Consider the following 25,846-nt stretch of genomic DNA (forward strand, 5'->3'; position numbering starts at 1 on the left):
CTCCACCCAAGCAGATGAAAATAAACCTGGGAAATTCACCTCTTTCACAAGCAAATTAGGCCTTTTTCAGGTCACTGTATCTGGAGGCATCCAGTATTCTGGTCCTCACTCAGGAAATCCTGGTCCCCCACAGAGCCCTACATCTCACATGCTCTTCCTGGTGCCCAGGTGTAGCTGCCCTGGACTAGCGCAGCTGCCTAGGCCTCCCCAGGCAAGCTTTGGTGGGTGGCCTCACCTGTGGTCTCTGCTTACATATCTGAGCGTGTAAGTGCCAGGCAGCCTTGGGGTTTACTAACCCTGAGCCTGCAGGGGCTTTATTCTGACATCATCACTAAGAGTCTGAATTGGTTAGTTATTTTTGAGATGGAAGAGAGACTCTGTACCTGAGGTTAAGCTTTAATCATTTGTGAATTCAGAAACGGAAACTACTTGATGGTTGTAGCCCCTTAAATGTGTGCGGGCTCTCCTGGGGGCTGTGCATTCAGTTCTTCTTCCATTTTCTTTTTTCTAATCCAAGTAGCTTTTTTTGTCAGTTTTTTAAGGTATATTTCCCTAAACCAATAAAGGTCTCATTTTGGTACTTTTTTTTATCTTATTCCAGTTTGTTGAGAGAATATGAATATGTACAAGTTACTGACTGATCCACCTTTGGTAAATATATTGGGATCCTGGAATTAAAAAAAAAATATTTCTAAGTTTCAGAGGGTTTTTTGTTTTTTGTTTTTTTTTTTGTTTGTTTGCTTGTTTTACAATAATGACTTAAACCTTAATTCATATACCACATTGTCCTTCCTTTTCTTGGGTCATAGATCCTGAAACTAACTTTCATTTTAGTGTTACCTTCTCCCATTCTCTGTATTACCTGAGGACTCTTCTAGATGTGCAGCCTCCATTTCCCAGACTAGAGCATGATCTTTTCCAGCTTCTGCCTCCCATGATTCAAGACTCTGCACATGTGAGCTGATAGCTATGGTGCAGCACGTCGAGCTTGCAGAGCCTCACGGGATGTTGTATTAGCCAATGCGTTCCGGTGTCTCTAGTTGCCAGTGCATGGCCACGGACTGACATGGCTTGCTTGGGCTTAGGGAGATACTCACTATTAAAAGCTGTTTCACATTAGGAGTTGAAAGCACGGGAAGTCTTGTTCACATATCTTCTATCTTGAACTAGTTGAGGCACTTTTTCTGGAACTATTTTAAACCCTAATGAGGCCCCAATTCATTGTTTTCTTCAAGCTCTGTGGTCCCTCTGGAAGCTGCCCTGGTGACTGAGCCACCTCCCATATTTCCTGAGTAATTAACTCCTTGGGAGATGGAAACATATACCATGAGAGGCATCCCTTCATAGTCTCAGTGTCTGACACTCTTCTTTATTTTCATTTTAAAAGTTAGACCAAGTGAATTTTGAGTCCAAAAATAAATTGAAAGACATTGAAGATAATATCCAGAGGGATTCTGAGGGGAGATAGTTGTCTGTTGAAAGAGAAGAAAATTCTTTTTCTTTTTTGTTACAAAACATTTGCACTTGATTTTTTATTTCTTCCCTACCCATCTCCTGCTCTCATCCAAATGTCCAGCCCTCATGAACTTCTCTGCTTCCAGGGAGCAGTGAATGCTTACTTATCCTGAAATCCTCATCTCTACTGTAAAGAGAAGAAGTCCCCTCTAACTCCAGGAAATAGAGCTGCTCGTGTAGGCTGGGCACCTCAGATGGAGCAGGAAAGGTGACACACTGAGAGGAAATAGCCTCCAACTAAGAAAGAGAGGAAACCATTTTTTTTCCCACAAACCTCTGACCTCCCTTTTCCTCCCATCCTTGTCTGTGGAGCCAGAGTGCATGTGGTCTTGCTGCACCTCTTGTGTGAGGAAGCTGCCTATGAGCCCTGTGGCTGGGGAACCACCCTGCTTTCTCTTAGCAGTTCCGGAGTGAGAGATGATGGTCCACTCTCACCACAACTCAGGCTGGAGCTCCATATTCTAGAGCCTTGCTCATTTCATTCATTTAGGGGATCACTTCTGTGGAACGCCTGCTTGGGCCCAAGTGACAGGAACACTGAGGTCTGCACTTGCAAGCATCGCTGAGATCATTTCCACGTATTGGAAATGTTCCTTATTCACAGTGAGAAGATAGGGAAGTGCGCTATGTGGAGGTGTAGCTGAGCCATTTTGGTTTTACTTATCAGTGGTCTCTACTCTGCTTCATCTTCGTTCCTGGCATTTGCAGCTCCTGCTGTGCTGCCAAGTGTGGAGTTCTGAAGGGCTGCCATATATCATGTGTTTGTCTTTACCGCGCATAGAGCTGGGGAAGCCTTTAGTGTTTGCATACTGTGTATTCCCTGAGGACTCTAATGAGGACTTGTTTTGGTTTCCATCAGGTGAACAGCTGCTTTGTGAAGCCAGTACAGTGCTGAAGTATGTCCAGGAGGATTCCTGTCAGCGTGGGATCTATGGGAAACTTGTGTGCACAGACTTCAAGATTGCCTTCTTGGGCGATGATGAATCTGCGTTGGATAATGATGTGTGTGCGAGCTGTATTTGGCTGAGTTGGGGGGAGCAGTGCAGTTGTGTCTCCATCATCTTTTTCCTCAGCTCTGCAATTACTCTATCTCCCTCCCCACCCCCAACACACATTAAACACAAAGGACAGAAGTCCTCACTGTTATATTGTTCTCTATCCCTTGGGATCTCTCTTCAGGGGTAGGACCACTCTAAAATTTCCCTCCAGTGCCTCAAGTCACGCTGGCTTGCATCTGCCTTCAGAGGTTGACACTGTCAACTTCTTGTTTTTTTTTTTCTGTATTTCATCACAGTAGGTAGCATTCACTGGAATCACATCTCCCCAAATATACAAGTTCCCTGTGTTTCCTGCCCCTCAAATTCAGGAACTGAGTTCAGTTGTGAAACTGATGCTGAATGCAGCACTTGAATTTGGGTTTACTTTGCCCTGAGTAGCGGTGTCCTTGTAAGACTTATCTCGACTTGCGGAGAATGGGCAGCGGGACGAGGGAGAAGACTGCCTGCACCACTCAGGGAGCGCTGTATGTTGATGCAAACCCAGCTGTCCCGGCCCATCCTTGCTGCCTTGGAGCGTGGCCTTCTCTGAGCGTGGATCCGCTCTCATGGCTTGGCTCCGTGTCCTGTACACATAAGGACAGCATTCACAGAAACTTGAATCTTTCAGTGTTTTCTTCCTAAGCCTGGCTTCATGTAGCTGTCATTCACTAGTTTGCATTTATGTAGAGAAATCTTAACCTCTCAAAATGATTGTGTGTGGCATGGCTGGTTCACCTGGGACCAGCCCAGGAATGGCAAGTCATGCCTGGGTTTGGAAAAAAGTGCTTACCAGCTTTCCTTGCACACTTCATCTTCCCTTTCCTAGAGAATGTGGCTCCATTTCCCTGTTTGTTTTTTAGAGTGTACACTCAATTTTTTCCCCAGTTTTTTTAAGATATCATTAACATATAATGTATTATTTTAAGGAGTATAACATAATGATTTGATACATGTGTATATATTGCATAATGAATACTGGAATAAGTTTAGTTAACATCTGTTATGTCATATAGTTACCAATTTGTTTTCCTTATGATGAGATCTTTCTTAGCAACTTTCAAGTATATAATACAGTATTGTTAACTATAATCACCAGGCTGTATGTTACATCCCATGATTTGTTCATCAGTTTATACCTTTTGACCACCTTCACCCATTTCTTTCTCCCCATCTCTGTTTTTCTTAATGTGCAATTGGAAAATGGCGATTTGTTCTGCCTATAAATGTTTAATAGGGCATAGAAAGGAGTCACAGTTGTTTCCTTTTGAATCTTTTAGGAGGCCCAATTTAAGAATAAGGTTATAGGAGAAAATGACATCACACTCCACTGCGTTGATCAGATTTATGGAGGTAAGTATCTTTTCCTCTGGGGTGTTGCCAGCCTTTGAAATGATAATGATATGGTCCTTTACAGTTTACTAAAGTTTCTTTACATATTTATTTTGTTTAAATCAGTTGTATGAATGATAAAATTGAGATGTGAAGTGGCTTATCTGGGACCACTTAGCTAGAGGAGTTTGGACTTGAATTTAGAACCTGTTCTAATATTCTGCAGTGCCATGATATATGCTAGATCATACTTGTGGCTGTCTGTGTTATCTGTGTAGGTTTTACTCCAAAGACTAATCTGATAAAGGTTTGTTGCACTACATTCTGAGTCTTTTCTGCTAAGGGTCAAGCCTCTTTATGCTTCACTTCTCTTTTTCTGCAGTAAGGGCTTTTTTAGAAATTATTCAGTAGCCTTTTATGATGGTCTCGACACCAGTAGGTGCTGCGTGGTCCAAACTTTGTGGCAGGGAGGGAAGTGTCAGGAGAGCCCCTGTCCATAAACCTAAGGTTCCACTGTCCTGACAGCATGTCCTTAGTGACCCCCTTCCATCTTTTATAATCTTAGCTTCTGGAGTCAGAGAGCCAGGGTGGGGTCCCTGCTGACAGTGCCATTTAGAAGACAGCACCTTTTCTCTCACTTTTGAGAGGTGTTAATAGTCTACCTTGTTTCCTCAACATTAACTTTTGACTTATAACATGATTTCCCTTCCCGATTTCATTATCGATATATAGTGTTTGATGAGAAAAAGAAACCTCTTTTTGGACAATTGAAGAAATACCCTGAAAAACTCATCATCCACTGCAAAGACCTTCGAGTGTTCCACTTTGGTCTGAGGTACACAAAAGAAGAGGAAGTCAAAAGGGTAACTAGTTGCATGTATTTGTAGGTTTTCTTTCCCATCAGTGTCCCCACTAGCTCTTATTTGTTGCTTATATTGCACGGAAGTGGAGGGGGAGCATTTCACTCTCTATAGTTGAAATTGCTTTATAATCATATATGCTTTGATTAGAATTGAGAGAGAATTTGGTGAAGCAAGCCTGCATATTAGGTTGGCATATACTACCTTTAATCCTTCAGGTCATGATGGTTTTATTCCTGGTACCTCTGAAGGATGGGAGGTGGTACCAAGGTCAGGAGGCAAGCCTCTCCTCCCACATCTGACAGTCTCTCCAAACAGTAGTAGCAGAAACCCCCAACTCCTGAAATGGATGAGTTCATATCTGGGAAGTAGTAGAAGTATGTGGGAGGAGGAAAAGGTACATGTGGCCCACAGGCAAAGCCAAGTTACCAAATGAGGCCTGTGATTTTGGACACTAAGGAAAAAAATCTCATTGCTGCAGCAAGTCAAAATACATAACTGGATGAACTGGTTACAGTGGTCACTGTAACTTCTCAGATTTCTTACTCAGATATTGAAGGTCTCAGACTTGCCATGGTCATACTAAATCCATCCGGGAAAACCTGAACAGGGGTCAGGTCATCTGTTGTTCTAGTGACAGTTGAGTTAAACACACTTACAGGTAACTCCTTGGTTTTCTTTCAGAGAGTGTGGTACTTCAGTTAGAATAATGAACATGACTCCGGTATCTCTTCTGAGCAGGAAAAGAGTGATGTAGTTAGGGGAAAGTCCTTGAGAAGCCAGAAACTTCATTTTAAATGATGATTTTAGTCATCTGTCCAAACTTTTGTTTGGAAACTTTAAACCAAAAGCACAATGGATTGGTTTCTTTTTCTGATCTTCTAGAAAAAGCTCCTGAAGGCCACAAGTGGATCAGAATATTTAAGTGTCTTGATTCTTGTCTGATATTAGCTCTATGTCTCTGATGTGTCAGATTTTTAGAGTATCTGCATATGGCACTTAAGTTTTTGTAGCACCTTGTTTCTGAGGAATGAGACTGATTTTAAAATTTCCCTAGAAATTGAGGGGTGCCAAGGTGGCTCATTTGATTGGGTGCCTGACTCTTTTGACTTTGGTTCAGGTAGTGATCTCAGGGTTGTAAGATCAAGCTCCACGTCGGGCTCCACAATGAGTCTACTTACGTCCCTTGCTCCCTCCCCTTTAGCCCCATGCACACATGCGCTCTCACTCTTTCAAATGAATGGATAATTTTTTTAAAAAAATAGGCGACTTCCCTGACTCGGGCCACCTCTCCGAGTCATGGAACCTCGCCTGGGAGCACTCCCCATTAAAGCACTCTCGAATCTAAAAAAAAATAAAATTAAATTTAAAAATAAAAATAAAAATAAAAAAACAAATTTTTTTTTTTTCAATTTCCCTAGTGCTTCAGGGCCGCCTGAAGGTGGCTCAGTCAGTTGAATATCCGACTCTTGGTTTCTGCTCAGGGCATGATTTTAGGGTCATGGGATTTAAGCCCTGCCTCAGGCTCTGTACTTGGCACAGTCTATTTGGGATTCTCTGTCCTGCTTCTCCACTCCTTCCGGTGCTCATTCTCTCTCTCTCTCTCAAATAAATGAGTAAGTAAACTCTTTAAAATTTCCCTAGAAATTCAAAGCTCTTAAAAAACCTGACAAAATTGTTAACATTCTGTTTGTCTGGAATTATTCCAAAAGATAATATCATAGGGACCTTGGAGTTTTCTGCTGCCCAGAGGAGCCTATTAGCATGACTGAAACCTAGACAACTTAGTATATATCTGCCAAAAGCATGACTTATCCATTGTTTGATTCTTTTCTAGATTGTCAGTGGCATAATTCATCATACCCAAGCTCCTAAACTGCTTAAAAGATTATTTCTGTTTTCCTATGCAGCTGCTGCACAAAACAATACAGGTGAGTCTCCTAGGCTCTCATTTGCAGGTAGGCAAACCTTTTAAATTCCTACATGAAACTAGCAGGCAAAAACCCATCCATGAGTTTCTTTTTCCTCTTTCCTAGCAATTGATTGCCTCTTGCTTGGGTAGGTCATTCAAACTTTTTAAAAAAAGTTTCGCTTTTTTTTTTTCCCCTGTGATCTTTGTTGCTTTTTAACTTATCTTTAGGTTTATTTACTTTTTTGTGAGGGATTATTGGTTTGATTGTTTCTTATGAAAGATAAAATCAGCATATTATAATGCTAATGTGAGACTGGAGAAACAAAATTCAGACAAGTTTAAAATAATCCCTGTTTATCCTTGTTTGTTTTTTTCCACCTTAATATATTTAATTTCATTTCATAACACTCTAGGGAATGTCTTGCATTCTAGAAAGTTTTTATTTTTATTTATTTATTTTTAAGATTTTATTTATTTATTTATTCATGAGAGACACAGTGAGAGAGAGACAGAGACACAGGCAGAGGGAGAAGCAAGGCTCCATGCAGGGAGCCTGATGTGGGACTCGATCCATGGACTCCAGGATCAGGCCCTGGGCCAAAGGCAGGTGCTAAACCTCTGAGCCACCCAGGGATCCCTAGAAAGCTTTTAAACAACCAGAACATGCTCTGTAGCAAATATTTTGGGGGAATGGAACAGTTGTATGTGAGAGAGTATTTGACAACACAAGTATGCTTACATAACTTAAAATTCCAAATGTTTTCCATTTGATTCACTGCAAAAGGGAGCAGTCTTTTAACTAAGAAACTTTGGTCGATTAGCTGTTAATAATGCCTAGCACTATACAGTGTTTCCCCAGATGTCTGTCTTCTCCTTCCTCTCCATCCTTTTCCTCGGTTTGTTTACTCACTCTGCTGGTCAATCTTAACATCACGTTGATGTTGAATGACTCTGTACTATGTACTTTTCATCAGGGAAGTGGTATGTTACTTTAACAACAGACATGGGGCTTTCTGGAGTGCAGAATTGAACTGCTTATTTGGTCAACATTTTGAACACTTGATATGGGTCACGGCTGTGGGGATGGAAGTCGATAGGACTAAATCCTTGTCTTCTATGAGCATCACGTCAAGCACAGACAGCTGAGAGATGTGTTCTCTGGTGGAGGGGCTGGTCACACCAGAGGAGGGAGGCTTTCACAGGCTATTACAGGCTATCACAGGCTGTGCCGGAGCTGATAGTGGAGGATGTGGGCATGTGGTCATGGAGGAGTATTTTAGGCAGAGGGCTCAGCATGTGTAGAAATGTAGATACCTGAGAGAAAAGGTTACATTTTGGTGACTTAGTAGAAAAGCTGTGAATTTTGGGGTCTGTCCCACCAGAGTTCAAATCCTTGCCCAGCTGCTCAATAGCTGTGTGATCCTGGGGCTGACACTAAATTCTTGGGGCATCTGTTTTCTCATTTTAAAAACAGCGGTGTTAAAGCCTCTATTAAAGTGTTGTGAAGGGATCCCTGGGTGGCGCAGGGGTTTGGCGCCTGCCTTTGGCCCAGGGCGCGATCCTGGAGACCCGGGATTGAATCCCACGTCGGGCTCCCGGTGCATGGAGCCTGCTTCTCCCTCTGCCTGTCTCTGCCTCTCTCTCTCTCTCTGTGTGTGTGACTATCATAAATAATAAATAAAATTTAAAAAAAAAAAAAAAATAAAGTGTTGTGAAGATTATAAATTGTTAAATGCATGGCACATAGGGTGCAGTCAGTTAAGTGAGGGTTAATTGAAAGTATAACTGCGTATTTTTCAGGGTGGATTATGTTCAGAGAATTACACTAACTTAAGATAGTGCTTGCTTTACTGTTAGACTGAACATAAAATTAGTTTCTTGGGGATCCCTGGGTGGCTCAGCAGTTTAGCGCCTGCCTTCGGCCCAGGGCGTGATCCTGGAGCCCCAGGATCAAGTCCTGCATCAGTTTCCCTGCAGGGAGCCTGCTTTTCCCTCTGCCTGCATCTCTGCCTCTCTCTGTCTCTGTATCTCTCATGAATAAATAAATAAAATCTTTTAAAAAATTAGTTCCTTAATTCAGTAAGTTCATCTTTGTGAATGACAGGTGTTTTCACTGTAGCTATAGGTGTAAGTGCTGAGTAACTGGCTTACCACAGCTTGTTGCAATATGAGATATACAAAATATAACTTATTAATTACTATAATTTATATAAACATTTATTGGATTTACATTTGAAAAATAATACTCTGTTTTTAGGAATTCTACGTCTTCCTTATATCCTGACTCTTGGTTCAGATTCAGCATAGGACAGTTTCTTAACTCCCCAACACTATGTTGATCCGTGTTCCAAAACCCTTACCTTGATAGACTCTGGCAGTTTCTTCACTTTGTGATATGTGTGTGTGTGTGTGTGTGCGCGTGCGCGCGTGTGCACGTGCTCGTGCCACAAGGCCCAGGATATGTGTCATCTTTTATTCTGTTTTCCATCTTTTTAAAAATCTTCCTTCCAGTCCCCATTTTTTGAGAAGTAAATGTTATAAATGATAGATGCTAATTGACCAGTTAGCTTTTGCATGGAGCAGCAGTTTGTAGAGGTGGGTACTTTGCAAACTGAACATCTTTAGTTACTTTCTAGCTTGATAATTCACAAAAAGTGCTTTGGCTGAAAGGTCCTGAATACTCTGGGACATGGCATTTTAGGGAAGGACTTACCTGTGTTGCTAAAAGAATGATCTACTCTTGAATAGCATGTTACAAATATTTGTTTCCACCGGGAAATTTTTTTGGTGTCTATTACTTTATCCTTTACAGCTGCTTGGGTTTGGATTCCAGTTCTGCCATTGCCTAACTCTGTGACCTTAGGCAAGTTCATGACCTTTCTGTGCCACATCTGTAAAATGGAGAAATTAATATTACCCTACCCTGTAGGATTGTGAAGATTGAGTTAATAAAATGTAGTATGCTCAGAACAGTGCCTGGCACACACCTAAGTGCTATGTAAGCTTAACTACTGTTTTTATCATTATTCTTATTCTCTTGTGTACGATAATCTGGCTTTATTTTAATGAAATAAACTAGCACGGAGGAGTTTTATCAAACACTATTTTCCCAAAACGCTTGGCTTTTTTTAGATGTGCAAGGACTTGAACTAACTGATTTGTTTAAAAAGCTGAGACTATTTTGGTGTGTGTCACCCAGCAGTCTTTGGCTTGGGAGAAGACCAAGAACACATCTGCTGGGCTGCAGGAATAGTGCTCCTGGACATTTCCTCCTAGCAGGTAGCAGTAGCAGGGCAGGGTGAGGAGCAGAAGACTCCATCTAACCCTTACCCTCCCACAGCTGTGTGATCTGATGATGCCCTTTAATAACTGTCACACTGGAAAATCCTCTTGTTGGCAGTGCATCTTCAAATTGAAGGAGGATTTACATTCAGGGACCTGACACGCTATTCAAATGAGTTTGCCATCTTATGCACATATTCGTAGGGCTGAAAATATTTTATTATTTTAGCATCTGTGCCAAGCCTGTCTTCTGGTGCTTCACAGCATCTTTTATGTTATATAAATTATCTCATGGTCAGATGACTGAAAAATGGAGCTATAAATTACTTTTGCAAGGAGTGGAACAAGAACACCTCCTTTCTTCCAGTATAAAAAGACAGACCCTTAGTCATAATTTTGGGTTAATGACAAAAAAAAAAAAAAAAGGAACAAGGTTAGGATTAATCAGTGACCTTGCTGTGCTTGGATAAAAATGGGCTTAGTGAACAAAATTAGGGCTTACAAATCCACTTTCACATCATTAAAATACCTGTACTTTACACAAGATTTTGTCTTTTTAAATTTGTTTTGCTAGCCACTGATCCCAAGAACCATACTGTAATGTTTGACACCCTTAAGGACTGGTGTTGGGAATTGGAGCGGACCAAAGGCAACGTCAAGTACAAAGCAGTGAGTGTCAATGAAGGCTATAAAGTCTGTGTAAGGTAAGCATTCAGTGCTCTTTTTTTTTTTTTTAACAGCTTCATTGAGGTAGAATTCTCATGCCATACAGTTTACACATTTGAAATATACAGTATCTATTCACAGGGTTGTGCAGCCATCACCACGGTCAATTTTAGAACGATTTCATCAGCTCCAGAAGAAGCCTCATACCCCTTAATAGGTGCTCCACACGTGCCCTCACCACCCCCAGCCCTAGGCAACCTCTGATCTACTTTCTATCTCCATAGTTGACATATTCTCAAGATTTCATATAAATGGAATCCGATAACAAGTGGTCTTTATGTGTGGCTTATTCACTTAGCATAATGTTGTCAAGGGTCATCCATGTTGTAGCATGTATCAGAATTCCATTCTTTTTTATTGCTGAATGATATTCCAGGGTATGGATAGACCACATTTTATTTATCCACTCATCAGTTGATCAGCTATTATGAATAATGCTGCTATAAACATTTGTTTATAAGGTTTTATGTTTTCATTTCTCTCGTATATATGTATGTATATATGTTTATACGTGCACATATATATTATGTGTGGAATATATATGGAAACATATGTTTCCATTTCGTGTGTGTGTGTGTGTGTGTGTGTGTGTGTTCACACACCTAGGGGTAGAGTTGCTGGGTCAAATAGTACAAAATGTTTTTCACAGTGACTGCACTATTTACACTCCCATCAGCAATGTAGGAGAGCTCCATGTTTTTCATGTCAATACTATACTTAAGAAACCCTTAAGATGTCCCTTAAAACATTTAAAAGTGAATTTGTGTCTTTGTTTTCCTCCATTATAGTCTGAGTAAAATTATTAGAGGCATTTTTCAATTTGTGTATTTGCTTTCCTTTTACTTAGCACTTCATTTATTCAGCAAAAATCTTTGGTGGGGTGCCTGGGTGGCACAGCTGGTTAGGCGTGCGATTCTTGGTTTCGGCTCATCATCTTGGAGTCTTGCTCAATGGGGAATCTGCTTCTCTCTCTCCCCCTTTATCCTTCTGTCACTGGGTGTGCACTCTTTCTCTCTCTCTCAAATGAATGGATAAATCTTTTAAAAAAAGAATTATTTGAGTGGCTGCCATGTGCCAGGTAATGTCCTGACTACTGGAGGTACAACAGTTAACAAAGAGCCTAAAAATCCCTGCCCTCTTGGAACTTTCACTCTGGTGGGATGAAAACAATGATAAAATAAATGAGTGATTAGAACGTATTAAAAGGTAGTAAGTACTATGGAGAAACATAGATCACACAGGGCTAAGGGGGTGCTGGAGGTGTTGGTGGGGAGGGATGGTCAGGCACCGGAGACAGTAGAGGCAAAGACCCTGAAGTGGAGTCTTGTCTGGCTTCTGTGAGGAACCGCAAGGAGTCCAGGGGCTGGGGAGGAACCATCAACTGGCAGAGTAGTAGGGGGTGAGGTCAGGGCAGAGAAAGGTAATTAGATGGTTTCAGGGAGGAGGCTTTCAGAATTTATGGTGCAGCGAGGAGTAGTTTGAGCAGAGGCGTGATGTGATCTGACCTTCATTTTTAAGGGATGACTCTGCATAATCCTTTTCTTTTTTAAATATTTATTTATTTATTTGAAAGAGAATATGCACATGAGCAGGAGAGGCAGAGGGAGAGAGAGAATCTCAAGCAGACTCCTCACTGAGTGCTGAGCCTAATGCAGGGCTCGATCTCACAACTGCAAGATCATGACTTGAGCCAAAACCAAGAATTGAACACATAACTGACTATGCCACCCCAGTGCCCCTGTAGACTCCTTTTGTAAAATCTTGAAACTTCTCATTTTGGAACGTACTCCCCAATATCCTGCTAGCAGTTTCATAGATTTATATTTTTGTGGAGCTTTTTGTATTTATGGTTCTCACAGACCTGTTCAGCTCATCAGTTTTGATTTGGATCAGTCTCAAACATTTATAAAGTTAGCTTTCCTGACACAGCACAACCTGGAGTGACAGTGGGGAGGGGCCTGCAGAGCAAGTGTCACCTCCCCATTCCCCCTCTTCTCCTCCCCTCTTTCCTAGTCACAAAGGATGAAAAGGGGAAGCTAGCTCTTGCTCAGAAAGAAGTTAGAAATCCCTGCACCTAGGAATTGATAGTTTATGATATGATGCTGACACTGATAGAAAGCATCCCCATTCTCAGAATTGTTTTTTAAAAATCCTGGCATAGGGATCCCTGGGTGGCGCAGCGGTTTGGCGCCTGCCTTTGGCCCAGGGCGCGATCCTGGAGATCCGGGATCGAATCCCACGTCGGGCTCCCGGTGCATGGAGCCTGCTTCTCCCTCTGCCTGTGTCTCTGCCTCATTCTCTCTCTCTCTCTGTGACTATCACAAATAAATAAAAATTAAAAAAAAAAAAAATCCTGGCATATGTTGATTAAATTCATTGGTATTTGTGTAGTTGTCAGCACATCAAAAATATATTTGGTAGAAAGGCAGGTGGAGGGATCCCTGGGTGGCGCAGCGGTTTGGCGCCTGCCTTTGGCCCAGGGCGCAATCCTGGAGACCCGGGATCGAATCCCACGTCGGGCTCCCAGTGCATGGAGCCTGCTTCTCCCTCTGCCTATGCCTCTGCCTCTCTCTCTCTCTGTGTGACTATCATAAATAAATAAATAAATTTATAAAAATAAAATAAAATAAAAAATATATTTAAAAAAAGGCAGGTGGAGAAGGAAGCTTTTAAATATTTTTTTTATTTCAGAGAGTGCAGGAATGTGAGCAAGTGGGGGAGGGGCAGAGGGAGAGAGAATCTTCAAGCAGACATGCCACTGAGTATGGAGCCTGAAGTGGGGCTTGATCTCACAACCCATGAGATCAGAACCTGACTGGGGGGGGTGGGGGGTGGTTACCTGGGTGGCTCAGGTCATGATCCCAGAGTCCTGGGATCAAGTCCCACATCGGGCTTCCTGAATAGAGCCTGCTTCTCCCTCTTCCTGTGTCTCTGCCTCTCTCTCTGTGTTTCTCATGAATAAATAAGTAAAATCTTAAAAAAAAAAAAAAACAAAACCCAAAAACCCTGATTGGAAACCAAGAGTTGGACCCCCAACTGACTGAGCCACCTAGCCACCTAGGTTATCAGGGAAAATGGAGCTTTCTCAAGGTTTTAGTGCTGGGAGCACTCAGCACAAACACATACCCTGTGGACTGCCCCACCCATGCTTGCAGTCCCCGCACCCTTTTCTGTCCCATGGAGAAGATACAGGGCAAGCTTGTATCTTGTGCCTTGTGTCTCACATGCACCACTATAGTGCTGCCTCCATGGTCTCCGCCACCCACCCTGGTCCCCCAGCATCCGTTCTCTGTGTCTCAAAGGGCCCTTTGTGGTTTGATTCCTGCCTCACGCCCCTCAATACCCCCTCTCACCATACTAACCCCACTCCCATAGGCCTGCCTGTGTGGTCTCCTGTCTGGAATGTTCCTTCTGCTTTCAGCCACACAAGTGTGGTTACTCACATCTTATTTGTCAGCTCTTAGCTCAGATGTTACTTTCATAGGGAACCTTCTCCAAGGCCAGGTCTCTTTTTTTTTTTTTTTTTTTAATATTTTTTATTTATTTATTCATGAGAGACACACACACACACAGGCAGAGACACAGGCAGAGGGAGAAGCAGGCTCCACGCAAGGAGCCCGATGTGGGACTCGATCCTGGGTCTCCAGGATCACACCCCAGGCTGCAGGCTGCGCCACCAGGGCTGCCCCAAGGCCAGGTCTCTGTGAGAGCGAAAGCTTCTTTTCTGTTCATGGCCTCTCTTCCCAGCACTTCCTACAGTTGTAAGTTTATTTTTATTTGTATTACCGTTTGGAAATGTTTGTTTCTGTAGCTTGTCTGCTCTGGAGAATCAAGTACACTATCATGGGGGATTTTTGTTGTTGTTTTGTTTTGTTAATCATTATATCCTCAATACCACATACAGTGCCTGGTTTTAAGAGGCACTCAATAAATAGGAAACAGAATGAGTAAATTAATGAAAGCCCTTCCCTCAGTAGGTAGATGGCACTCCAGTCAGTTTTGATAATAGGAAACTGAGCATCTACTCCATCTTTTCTGGAGGTCAGGGCTGGCTTACCAGTCTTCCTTCTCCTGAAAAGCCTTCCTCTCATCTTGCCTCCCTGCCAGAATATCGGAAGGTCTGTTACCCTGTAGGGCATGTGTAACACGATGGAGCCTGTGAATTGACACTGCCGCAGGAAGACCTTGCTGCCCTGCTCTTGTCCTGCTGAGGGTTTCCTCACCCTAACTGAGGCTGGGGCGGATCGGACAACTTTCTTTCAGTAATAAAACATCCTGTATTTGGAAAAGTTTATTTTGTATTTGAAAACTCATCCTGATGACTAAACTGACTGCTCTTCCAAGGAGGGAGGGTTCACTGTTTGTGGACATTGGGAACCTCACAGCAGAGAGCCCTCGGAACTTCTAGTAGTTCACTGGGACAAAGGAGGACATCTTAGACTCCACTCACTGGTGCAGAGCTGTCCATCTCTGTGCCAGCCTCCTTCCAGGAGCCACTACATGCCACATACACTAATACACTTGGTTCTGACATTTTTCCCTTTTTGGTAAAAGACTGTTTATAAGAGGAAATTAACTGGCTAACCAACATTGTAAGAAAAAATTAACCTCACTGGTACTAGTTGGGGAAGACATGCAAATTTTTATTTTTTTATTTTATTTTATTTTTTATTTTTTTTAATTTTATTTATTTATGATAGTCACAGAGAGAGAGAGAGAGAGAGGCAGAGACATAGGCAGAGGGAGAAGCAGGCTCCATGCACCGGGAGCCCGACGTGGGATTCAATCCCTTGTCCCCAGGGTCGCACCCTGGACCAAAGGCAGGCGCTAAACCGCTGCGCCACCCAGGGATCCCGACATGCAAATTTTTAAAACCTTGTGGCCCCATCTCTGTAGAATGAGCCTCTGGGGACACAGCTGGGACTTGGGCCTAAACCCACCCCACACGTAGGTCTCCTGTAAAGGCTGAGAAACTGTGGTCTGTTGGTAAGTTGCCAGCTAGAGCAGAGCTGCTTCCTCAGTCACCTGGGGAGTTTGTTAACATGCAGATTCTGATTCAGTTGAGGTTCATCTTGAGAATGTGCTGTCCAGGTGATGTTGCTGCAGACTTGGAGTAGCAGGATCTTCTAGAACAACTGCCGTCATCCTGCCTGTACACTGGGAAGCTTTTGAGCTTCAGATTTTTTTCTTCAAGCTTCTGATACTTAGTAGTTCTGGGGTGGAGCCTGGACATAAGGAGGTTATTAATATTCCCATGTAATTTCTTTTTTTAAGATTTTATTTATTTGAGAAAGAGACAGCACAAGCTTGGGAGGGAGGAGCCAAAGGGAGAGGGAGAAGCAGACTTCTTGCTGTGAGAACCTTCCTTCTTGGTGAGCAGGGAGCCTGATATGGCGCCTGATCCCAGGACCCCAGGATCATGACCCGAGCCAAAGGCAGACACTTAACCTACTAAACCACCCAGGCGCCCCTTCCTTTGTGATCTTATTTTATTTTATAAATAAATTTTATTTATTCATGAGAGACAGGGGGAGGGGGCAGAGACACAGGCAGAGGGAGAAGCAGGCTCCATGCAGGGAGCCCGATGTGAGACTGGATCCCCGGACCCCAGGATCATGCCCTGGGCTGAAGGCAGGTGCTAAACCCCTGAGCCACCCAGGTGTCCCTCCTCTGTGATTTTAATGGGCAGCCTGAGTTCATTGATTTGTGAAGGGTTTTTTTGGGGGGTGGGGAGGGGTGTTGTTTGTTTACTTCAGTGATAACACCTGAAGAAGGGATAGCTTACCACCTATGCATTCAAGGGGACATACAAGAAAATATTCTGAACGTGTCAAACTTCAAAAGCCAAGTAATTCTTAACAGTTTTGATGGTTTGAAATACCTTGTCCTTGATCAGTGTTTTCCAAAGCTGGTTCTGTATTATATAATGAGAGCTTTTTTATTTTTAATTACTTTAAAAATTTTTTAATGGAAAATTTCAAGCAGTATAAAAGAAAAGAGAATACAGTGAGTTCCCTTTTATTCATCACCCTCCTTCAACAATTATTCTTATGCCTAATCCTATTTTCTCTGTGCTTCCCTTGGGTTATTTTGGAATAAATCCCAGACCTCATCACATTTCATTCATGAGTATTTTGATATACATCTCTAACAATTAAGGACTCTTTTTATAAATATAACCATAAAACCATTATCATACCTTTCAAATTTTAACATTAAAACCCTCAATGTCGGGATTCCTGGGTGGCGCAGCGGTTTAGCGCCTGCCTTTGGCCCAGGGCGCGATCCTGGAGACCCGGGATCGAGTCCCATGTCGGGCTCCCGGTGCATGGAGCCTGCTTCTCCCTCTGCCTATGTCTCTGCCTCTCTCTCTCTCTCTGTGTGTGACTATCATAAATAAATAAAAATTAAAAAACAAAAAAAACCCCTCAATGTCATTTAGTAGCCTAAGTCAGTGTTCAAAACTTTCCCCATTGTTTTTATAAATTTTTAAACAAATTTTCAGCTTTTTATCTGTTTTACCGTTAATTAAGACTCAGTGAGATTGATATGTTGCAACTGATTGATAGGTTTCTCAAGTCTCTTAATCTATAGATCTTCCTACCATTATTTGTTTTCTTGCAATGTATTTGAAGAAACCAGGCTATTTTCTGATTGTTTCCTGTAATCTGGATTTTGTTGGTATTTAAAATGTGCTCCATCCCTTGTGAATTGATTAGATCTAAAGATGATCACATTCAAATTCCAACCTCTTCAAATTAGAAAGTCCATCTGTCTCATCATCTATTTATTTATTTATTTATTTATTTTATTTATTTATTTATGATAGTCACAGAGAGAGAGAGAGAGGCAGAGACACAGGCAGAAGGAGAAGCAGGCTCCATGCACCGGGAGCCCAATGTGGGATTCGATCCCGGGTCTCCAGGATCACGCCCTGGGCCAAAGGCAGGCGCCAAACCGCTGCGCCACCCAGGGATCCCTGTCTCATCATCTAATACTTAAGGAATTTACTTTAAACATGTGACATGCACACAGGTGCCATCTGATTATTTTCCATTGTAGTTTTTGCACTATAGACACCTTCTTATCTCCCATGAGGCTTTATTTCAAGCTCTTTGAGTGCAAAGTGTTTACAGCCCCACAGTGATACAACTTAGCACATTTCTTATTCATCGAAACCTGCATATGCTAGCTAGAGGAAGAGGTGGTGACCCTGTATATCTTTGATATTTGCAACTCTGAAAACCTAACTTTCCCACATCCTACCACTTAGCAGGTTATTTTTAGAACCTAAGTTTTCTCATATAGAAACGGAAGTCATACTGGTTAGGTTTGGGTCATAGCTTTACTAATGCTTAGTAGTGGTATTACCTGTGAAGGGCCTTAGGGGTACTGTCTCAGTTTCTTTATCTGTGAAATGGAATAATAGTAGTACATACCTCATAGAGTTGTTGGGAAGATTAAATGAATAATTTGTGTTAAGGAATCCAAGTCTGGCATATAGGAAGCACTTAAATGTTTGTTGTCAGAGTGCGTGATAAAATGTCTAGGCATCAGTCATCATAATTATTGGTTTATGTTTTAGTCCGCCTGAAAACATGAGTGCTTAATTGCCACCGTGTAACAAGAAAGATCTCTCTCAGTTTTGGAATTCATCTACTTTTAGGTATCACATATTCCATTCCCCTCATTTCAAGGATGAAGAGACAGACCCAGAGAAGTGGGGGGCTTAACTAATGGTCACATAGAATCAGAGGCAGAGTTAGGATTTGAACCCAGAGTCCCAACTGATTTAGCCAGAGATGGTTCATTTGTACTGGTTCTTCTTTAACTTTGAAATAAGGTTCGTGCCCTATCACTTTGCTTCACTTCCTCAGTTCATTAAAGTTGAGCTTTCATATTTAGTGCATCACTCCAGGACAAAAACTGATGACCTCTCTTTCTTCTAGATTGCCAGCATACTTTGTTGTCCCTATTTCTCTTCCTGAAGAGGACGTGCTACGCTTTCAGGGTCACGGCATACCAGTAAGTACATCTGGAAACCCTAATAGCCATGGGTTGCTCATCAACCCGTTCTGGCAAGTTATTCTATTTAAAACCCTTGGCTTTGGTCCTCTGTCCAAAAGTGATCCAAAAATATCTCAGGGACTCACTAAAAGAGTCTCAGACATGAGGCTCCCTGGGACAGCTCTGAAGTTTTCACAGATGCAGTAGAGTTTTTAGCAAAAACATTTCAAAGATTGAAAAGGATTACATATCTGCCTACTGTTGAAAGCCAACTTGATTTTATACCTGAAATCAATTTGAGGCTAAATCTCAAAATAAGTCTGAGGGTCGTAGGGTTTAAGATTCTTTTTTGGCCCCACTCTTCATTTTTGAGTGGGTGTGGCCATGTTTTCTTCCAGAGACAACATGGAGAGCTTACTTAGTTTCCACAGAATAGACTGGGATGGGAGCCATGTTTAATGTGTCACTGATCAAAGAAAGCAAGACTCTGGCAGTTATTCCAGTTTCTAATTGGTGGTTGAGAGTTGCCAAGCCTTCAGGGAATTTAATAAGGAATGAGAATTACAAATAAATGCTGTACTGTGCTCATGGCTTTTTCACTGAAAAGGTCACTCCTGTATGGGAGGCCAGATGTTTAATGGGGTCACATGCCCAGAAGCCTGTGTAGGCAGGGCAGGTAATGAGCTTGGTCCTTGCAGTGAACCAGAGACCCTCCACTTGAGTTAAGGGGAGCTGCTCCTCTGTGCCAGCCAGTTTGTGCCATGTGGGAATATGGGCCTGGTTTTGCCAAATATCCTGATTTCTCAGGGGAAGCCAGAGATTAGGATTTTTATGTGAGTCGTGACTTTTCTCAATTTCTAAATGTATGCATCTGCTTCAGATGTTAAAAAAAGACAGAGTTGCCCAGAGTCAGCTCATGTCCCACTAGTTTGTAACCTTTGAGAGTGGTGGTTCTCACACTTCTGATCTCAGCACTGTATACTCTAAAAAGCTATTGAGGATTTCAAAGACTCTCTGTTTATGTGGATTATATTGTTTGATATTTGCCATATGACAAATTAAAACAACATTTTAGTTTATTTTAGCAGTAAACTTACATGTCAGTATAAAAAATTTTTTATGAAAAATAGCTGTTGTTCAAAACAAAAACATAGAATTGCAGTGTTTTACAGTTTTGAAAATAGAAGACCACTGGATTCTTATATCTGCCTCTTTCTTCAGTCTGTTGTAATAGGCAGTATGGGCTTGATAGAAGTACATGAGGAAAATCCAGCCTCACACAGATCCATATTTGGGAAAAGGAGGAATATTTATTAGCCTTTTCAGATAATTGAGAATATTGTTCTTTGATGGTGCACCAAAAAAATGATAAGTGGTGGTTTCATAAAGGTTAATTGCATAAGGAATCTGAAAACATGATCAATGAATTTTTCATTCCTTGCTAAATTAAAATCCATGGGGTCTGCCTTGTATTTGGAATAGATCTTAAAACCTGCATGATTGTATGATATTACAATAGTGGTCATTTGGGAATTGGGGTTATACAGATCATCCAAATATTAGCATGTTTCCTTCTATAAAAATCACATTCATTAACATCACTCTTGTCTCATCAGAAGAATCTGTATATTTTGGGAAGCAGTCTAGCAAGAGGTAGAGATTAGTTTCCTCAATTCTAAGTTTGTTTGTTTTAAGATTTTATTTATTTATTCATGAAAGACACAGAGAGAAAGGTAGAGACACAGGCAGAGGGAGAAGCAGGCTTTCTTCAGGGAACCTGATGCAGGACTTGATTCCAAGACCCCGGGATCATGACCTGAGCCAAAGGCAGATGTTCCAACTACTGAGCCACCCAGGCATCCCCACAATTATAAGTTTTGCTTGAAAGTTCAATATTTATCATTTTACCAGTTTGTCGGTTGTTTTCCTTGAAGAGATAGGGTCACTTCTTTCTTTTTTGTTTTTTTATTTTGGAGGATGAACGCTTGCCACATACCAAAGTCTGAACACCCATTGTTTGACTCTCACTTGTTCTTTGAATTCCATGAAGAGAACAGTTCATTTACCTCTCACCTCAGTCACATAAATGCTTTTCCTCAAGCTAAATGTTGTGCTTCAGTGCTTCCTTCCCACTTCATCACATAAAATATAAAGCATGCTAATATTAAATATTAATCTGTAATGGTTAAGATTAATAAAAATAATTTTTAGTCCTTCATTAAGGACATTCTCAAGTAAAACATTTTCTTTGCCTACGAGTGTATGGTAGCAAAGAATACAGTGGTGGCCAGTGCTGTCTGATAGCAGTACCTTGACTAGGCCCAGGCACCAGCACGGCTTTGACATCATCAGTGCAAATGTCAACACAGTGAAAAGGACAAATTACCTCTTAGTATTATTCTCATACCACCCAAAAGGGTTTTGGGACCCCTGCCCTCTATCTATAGACCACATTTTGAGAATTGCTATTTTGGAAGAATGAAAACAAGGGTCTTCGTTCTTTAAGCCTTTCAGAGATGAATTGGGGAAAAGAAGGTGAGCTCTGTGGGAAGAGACAAAAGATCAATTGTCTATACGAGTGTGAGTAGACTGCCTTTCCACCGAGCGTTGTATGAAATTTAGATACTGTCTTCTCTCCAGGCCTTGAGGCTGAGAAAAATAGGTGTTCTGATGAGACCTGCTGGGGAGCCAGCAACATAACTTTGATAGAAACAGTGAGCAGGGGTTCTCACTTCTTAAATTTTTTTGTATTTATTTTTTAAGATTTTATTTATTCATGAGAAACAGAGAGAGGCAGAGACATAGGTAGAGGGAGAAGCAGGCTCCCTGCGGGGAGCCAGATGCAGAACTCGATCCCAGGACCCTGGCATCACAACCTGAGCCAAAGGCAGACGCTCAACCACTGAGCCACTCAGGATGCCCTTCACTTTTTTAGATATGTCCTGAAAGTTGTTGGTGGGGTTTACATGAATGGACAAGAGAAAAATATTATACAAGATGGAATTTACACATTTCCCCAGGGAACACAGAGCTCTCATGATACATAACATAAAATTTATCATTAATGGCACTTAGTGTATGCGTATTGTTATGCAACCATTACCACTTTACAGTTCCAGAACATTTCTGTATCTCCATGCTTTTTCATCCTGATTTTTCAGCTAGTGTACTTTTCTTTGCCTTTTCTTATTTTCAGTGACGACCTGCATCATTTGTAAGTTCAGGCATATCCATGCTGCCACTCTAGTGACTTTGGCCTCTGCCCTCTACTGTTCTCCAGTCCCTGAGTATTGATCTTTCTTGGCTGTGGAGCTAGTGAACATCCATAAAGATTATTCAAACCGAACAGCAGAGTATTACTTAATGAGATATGTGAAAGCCATATGTTACCTTGCCTCAATTGGGCCTTTCTTCTGTTCAGCAGTCTGTTGTTTAACTCCTTTTGGATCTTGTACCATTCTTCCCTAGGGCTGGTGTAAGCCATTTTTTTTCATTCTCTTTAAGTTTGTAATTCCATTCTTTTATACTGAGAGATGATGTTACCCTACTTCCGTGGGATCTTAGACAACCAGTGACAAGACCTCCCTTGGCTTCTCCCTTCACTTCCATTGTTTTTCTCTGTGCTTCTGTTTGCTTCTCCTGAATCTAAACAGCTGCCTGGCTCTTGATTGGCTCTGCCCTTGCCTTGTCTGGAGCCTGCTTCTGTCAGTCGTCCCCTTGCCCCATGGATTTTTCCTGGTGTTCCGCTCTATCTGAAGGTACACTCAAGCCTCCCCCTGAAGAAGCCCCCCCTCTGTGAGTTAAGCTACTGCCTTGTTCTCCCTCCCAGAACTGACAAACATCTTTAAAGACTTGATACTAATTTTCCCTACTTGACTCTACTCATTTCTTCTCTTACCATGACCTTTGCTCCCTGCTCTGCTGACAGACCCTCCAGAAGTCAGCGGGCCTTGTACATCCCACCTCTCCACACCAGCACTGCAGGTGTCACACTGATTATGGTCTCAACCTTTTTTGTTTCTAAATTCTTGTCTTGTGTGGACACACTGTGCTCTCTTGGTCCTCTGACCTCCCTAATGGTTTCTTCCTTCTTACATTGCATTCTAGCTTCCACTTTGTAGGTGTTCCTCTGAAGCTCTGTCTTTGGCTATATTAAGAGAGATACCTTAAGATGATCAAGTAATGAATAAATTCTCCTTCCATTTTAAAAGTTAAACAGGATTAATAAGCAGTGATTGATGTCTGTTGTCAAGACATTTATATTAAGGGATACCTGGGTGGCTTAGTGGTTGAACATCTGCCTTCAGCTCAGGGCGTGATCCTGGATTCCTGGGATTGAGTCCCATATTGATCTCCCCATGGGGAGCTAGCTTCTCCCCCTGCCTATATCTCTGCTTCTCTCTGTGTGTCTCTCATGAATAAGTAAATAAAATCTTTAAAAAAAAAAGACATTAAAAAAAAAAAAAAAAGACATTTATACTAAGACACCAGACAGAAATTATACCTATTACACATGCTTTTTGTTAAATTCCAATGAGAAGTCTTTCACCAAGAATTTTGCTTATTTTCTGTTTATTTTTTCAAATAGAGAACAGTAAGGGAATTGCCTCAGAGGAAGTGAGACCGGTATGGATGTACCTGCAAAAGAAAATGAGCTATTGATGGTTGAATATCACCAAGAGCCAACTCTTTCTACCCCAGGAGGAGAGATCAAAAGGATAAAGGACACATAATTTCTTAGAACCTGTCACCTAGTCATAGCTTAGAGTGTCTCCCCTTTTATCCAAGTGAGCTGCACCAACTAGGGGGACAGGATTGCTTAGGCTTTCAGAATACTGCCACCATTGGCAGAGGGCTAGGAACTGTCTGGTAGTTTCTGTACGTTGCTTAGCATGACACTGAAAAGGAGGGGAAGGCAGCAAAGGGCACTTTGAGTTGTCTCAGTGTCCTAACACTTCCAACCTCATTGAATCTTAAAAAGTCAGAGTACGGCTTGGCCCTGAGAGGAGAGTCCTTGCTTTTCAGCATTTCCTTTAGTTCTGTGTTTCTCTGTCTTCACTCCCTGGGTCGGGGTGTCCTATCTTCCACGTCAGCTGGCAGCCAGCTGCCATGTCCAGATCCCCAGTCTTGCCTTCCCCTCCTAAACTTGTAACCCCCATCTAATATGCCTTCTGGATATCTGCACACAGCTGTCCTATTGGCACTGGACGCCTAATATACCCAACATTGATCTGTCTTCTTCCCCTGAAACCCCAAACCACTTCCGTTTCCTGGCTTTCTGAGTTAGTGTGGAGTATCACCTGGATTGTGTGCTGATCTTGAACCTCATGGCCCTGGCTTCTGCTGCTAGCATGGCCAGTGTGTGGTTTATACCATTCATTGCAGATGAGTAGCACATGGTACCGTCTCTGGGTAGCAGAATTATAAAAGGCATCTTCTTCCTCTCGGTTTACCTTCGAGCTAAGGCTGAGGACTTGGTCAGCAGAGCGGCTGCTGGGCTATAGCCATTTTCAATGCTTAACCAGGCCTTTATAGAGCACAAAGTCCACAGGTGTACTCACCTGCCCCAACCAGCCTTGCCCTCTCCTCCACCCCCAGCTCCACCGACAGATTACTTTGTCCCAAGATTAGTTCTTACTTCCTTCTGTTCCTGCAAAACAGCAAACAAACAAAAACTCCCACCATAGCCAGAAAAGTGCCTGCACACCTGAACCTATCACGTACGGTCATTTATATGATTTCTTCCTCTCTTGCCTTCCTTTGTTGTTCCTTGAAATTCTCTTCTCCCATTTACCACATCCTACCTTTCATTATGTTTGTAAATTTATTTCCCTTGGGAGTATAAACTCCTCGAAGGCAGACACAGTATCTTAGCACTTTTCACATCCCCTTTGTATATAGCGCAGTGCCTGGCGTGTACGGGTTGTTGAGGAGCCAGCTTTCTGTTCTTTCCGGGTGAACTTTCTCTGCTGACAGGGACTGCCCCCTTCTTGCCACCCAGCTAGAGCACGGCGTCTAGTCAGAATGCTGCAACCTTTAAGTGCAGCTAGAGAAGGTTATTTGGTTCTCCAAGCCTCAGTTTGTTGCTCTTGATGGGGCTACGGATCATAGCTGTCTCAGAGCGTGACTGTGAGAATCAAATGGGTTAATTGAGTAAAATGCCTGACAGAGCAAGCTGCGCTCCAGTGAGAGCTACTGTGCTAATAATGGTGGTGATGCCATTGTCCAGGCTCCCAGCACGAGAGCCAAGTCAAGAGGGATATGTTAGACCATAGGCGAGGCTGAGTGTGCTTGTCTTGACCTGGTTTGTTTTAAGACTAAATCAGTGTTTTTCATTGTACATAGTTACTCTTGGGCTTAACAAAGTTGAATATATCCAGCCATTTCTTACTGAGGTTAAACATTTCCCTGTATGAATTTAAATGCTAAGCTTACCTGACTCCTGCTGGATTGTGTATGACTGAAAAACCTGTATTCCCCTTTGCAGATATGGTGCTGGTCCTGCCACAATGGATGTGCCCTTTTGAAAATGTCAGCACTGCCCAAAGAACAGGATGATGGCAGTTTACAAATCCAAAAGAGCTTCTTGGATGGGTCAGTACTAGTCTACATATTGTTACCAATTAGCTTAGTTCTTGTTTTCCCAGAAGCAGGGGAACAGTTCTTAATAGTACATTCACTCCTGTTTACCTGCTAAGTTAATGCTCAAGAATACCACATAAAGTGGTTGTTTTTAATAACCTTGAAAGGAGGGACACGTGACTGGCTTGCTGGTGGAGGATGCCACTCTTGATCTTGGGGTCATGAGTTCAAGCCCCCCACTGGGTGTAGAGATGAAACTTTGAAAGGATAACAGTATAACATAATCATTAAGAATGTCAACCACATTGTTTCTAGAGATGCACACCAAAGTATTTAGGGGGTAGTGGCATGATGCCTATAGTGGTAACATTGGTCAGATCTAGCTCATGGCCTATGTCACTGTCCTTTAATACTTTTGAAAAATTTCAAAATATTAAAAAAAAATTTTTTTTCAAAATATTAAAAAAACCCAAAGTGGGTAAATTAAAAACAGAAAAGAAGAAGACTTTGAAGTTATATTGCCTTAGGTTCAAATCATGGCTCTTTCAGTTTATAATCTTCATGATCTTGGGCCAGCAAGTGCTCTACATGCTTCC

The 25,846-nt window shown here is 42.1% G+C and overlaps 1 protein-coding gene across 2 annotated transcripts in view; it reads left to right on the forward strand.

Moving 5' to 3' along the window:
• MTMR12 (myotubularin related protein 12) overlaps positions 1–25,846 on the forward strand; it is a 73,010-nt gene that overhangs the window by 30,761 nt on the left and 16,403 nt on the right. For both annotated transcript variants that reach the window (XM_077896338.1, XM_077896339.1), the window contains exons 3-9: positions 2,375–2,517; positions 3,830–3,902; positions 4,614–4,744; positions 6,579–6,672; positions 10,510–10,639; positions 18,611–18,686; positions 25,156–25,262. In XM_077896338.1, coding sequence (XP_077752464.1) covers positions 2,375–2,517; positions 3,830–3,902; positions 4,614–4,744; positions 6,579–6,672; positions 10,510–10,639; positions 18,611–18,686; positions 25,156–25,262 — 754 coding nt within the window. The remainder of the gene's footprint in view (positions 1–2,374; positions 2,518–3,829; positions 3,903–4,613; positions 4,745–6,578; positions 6,673–10,509; positions 10,640–18,610; positions 18,687–25,155; positions 25,263–25,846) is intronic.

This window comes from Canis aureus, chromosome 4 (genome assembly GCF_053574225.1).
Source record: "Canis aureus isolate CA01 chromosome 4, VMU_Caureus_v.1.0, whole genome shotgun sequence".
Lineage (NCBI taxonomy): Eukaryota > Metazoa > Chordata > Mammalia > Carnivora > Canidae > Canis > Canis aureus.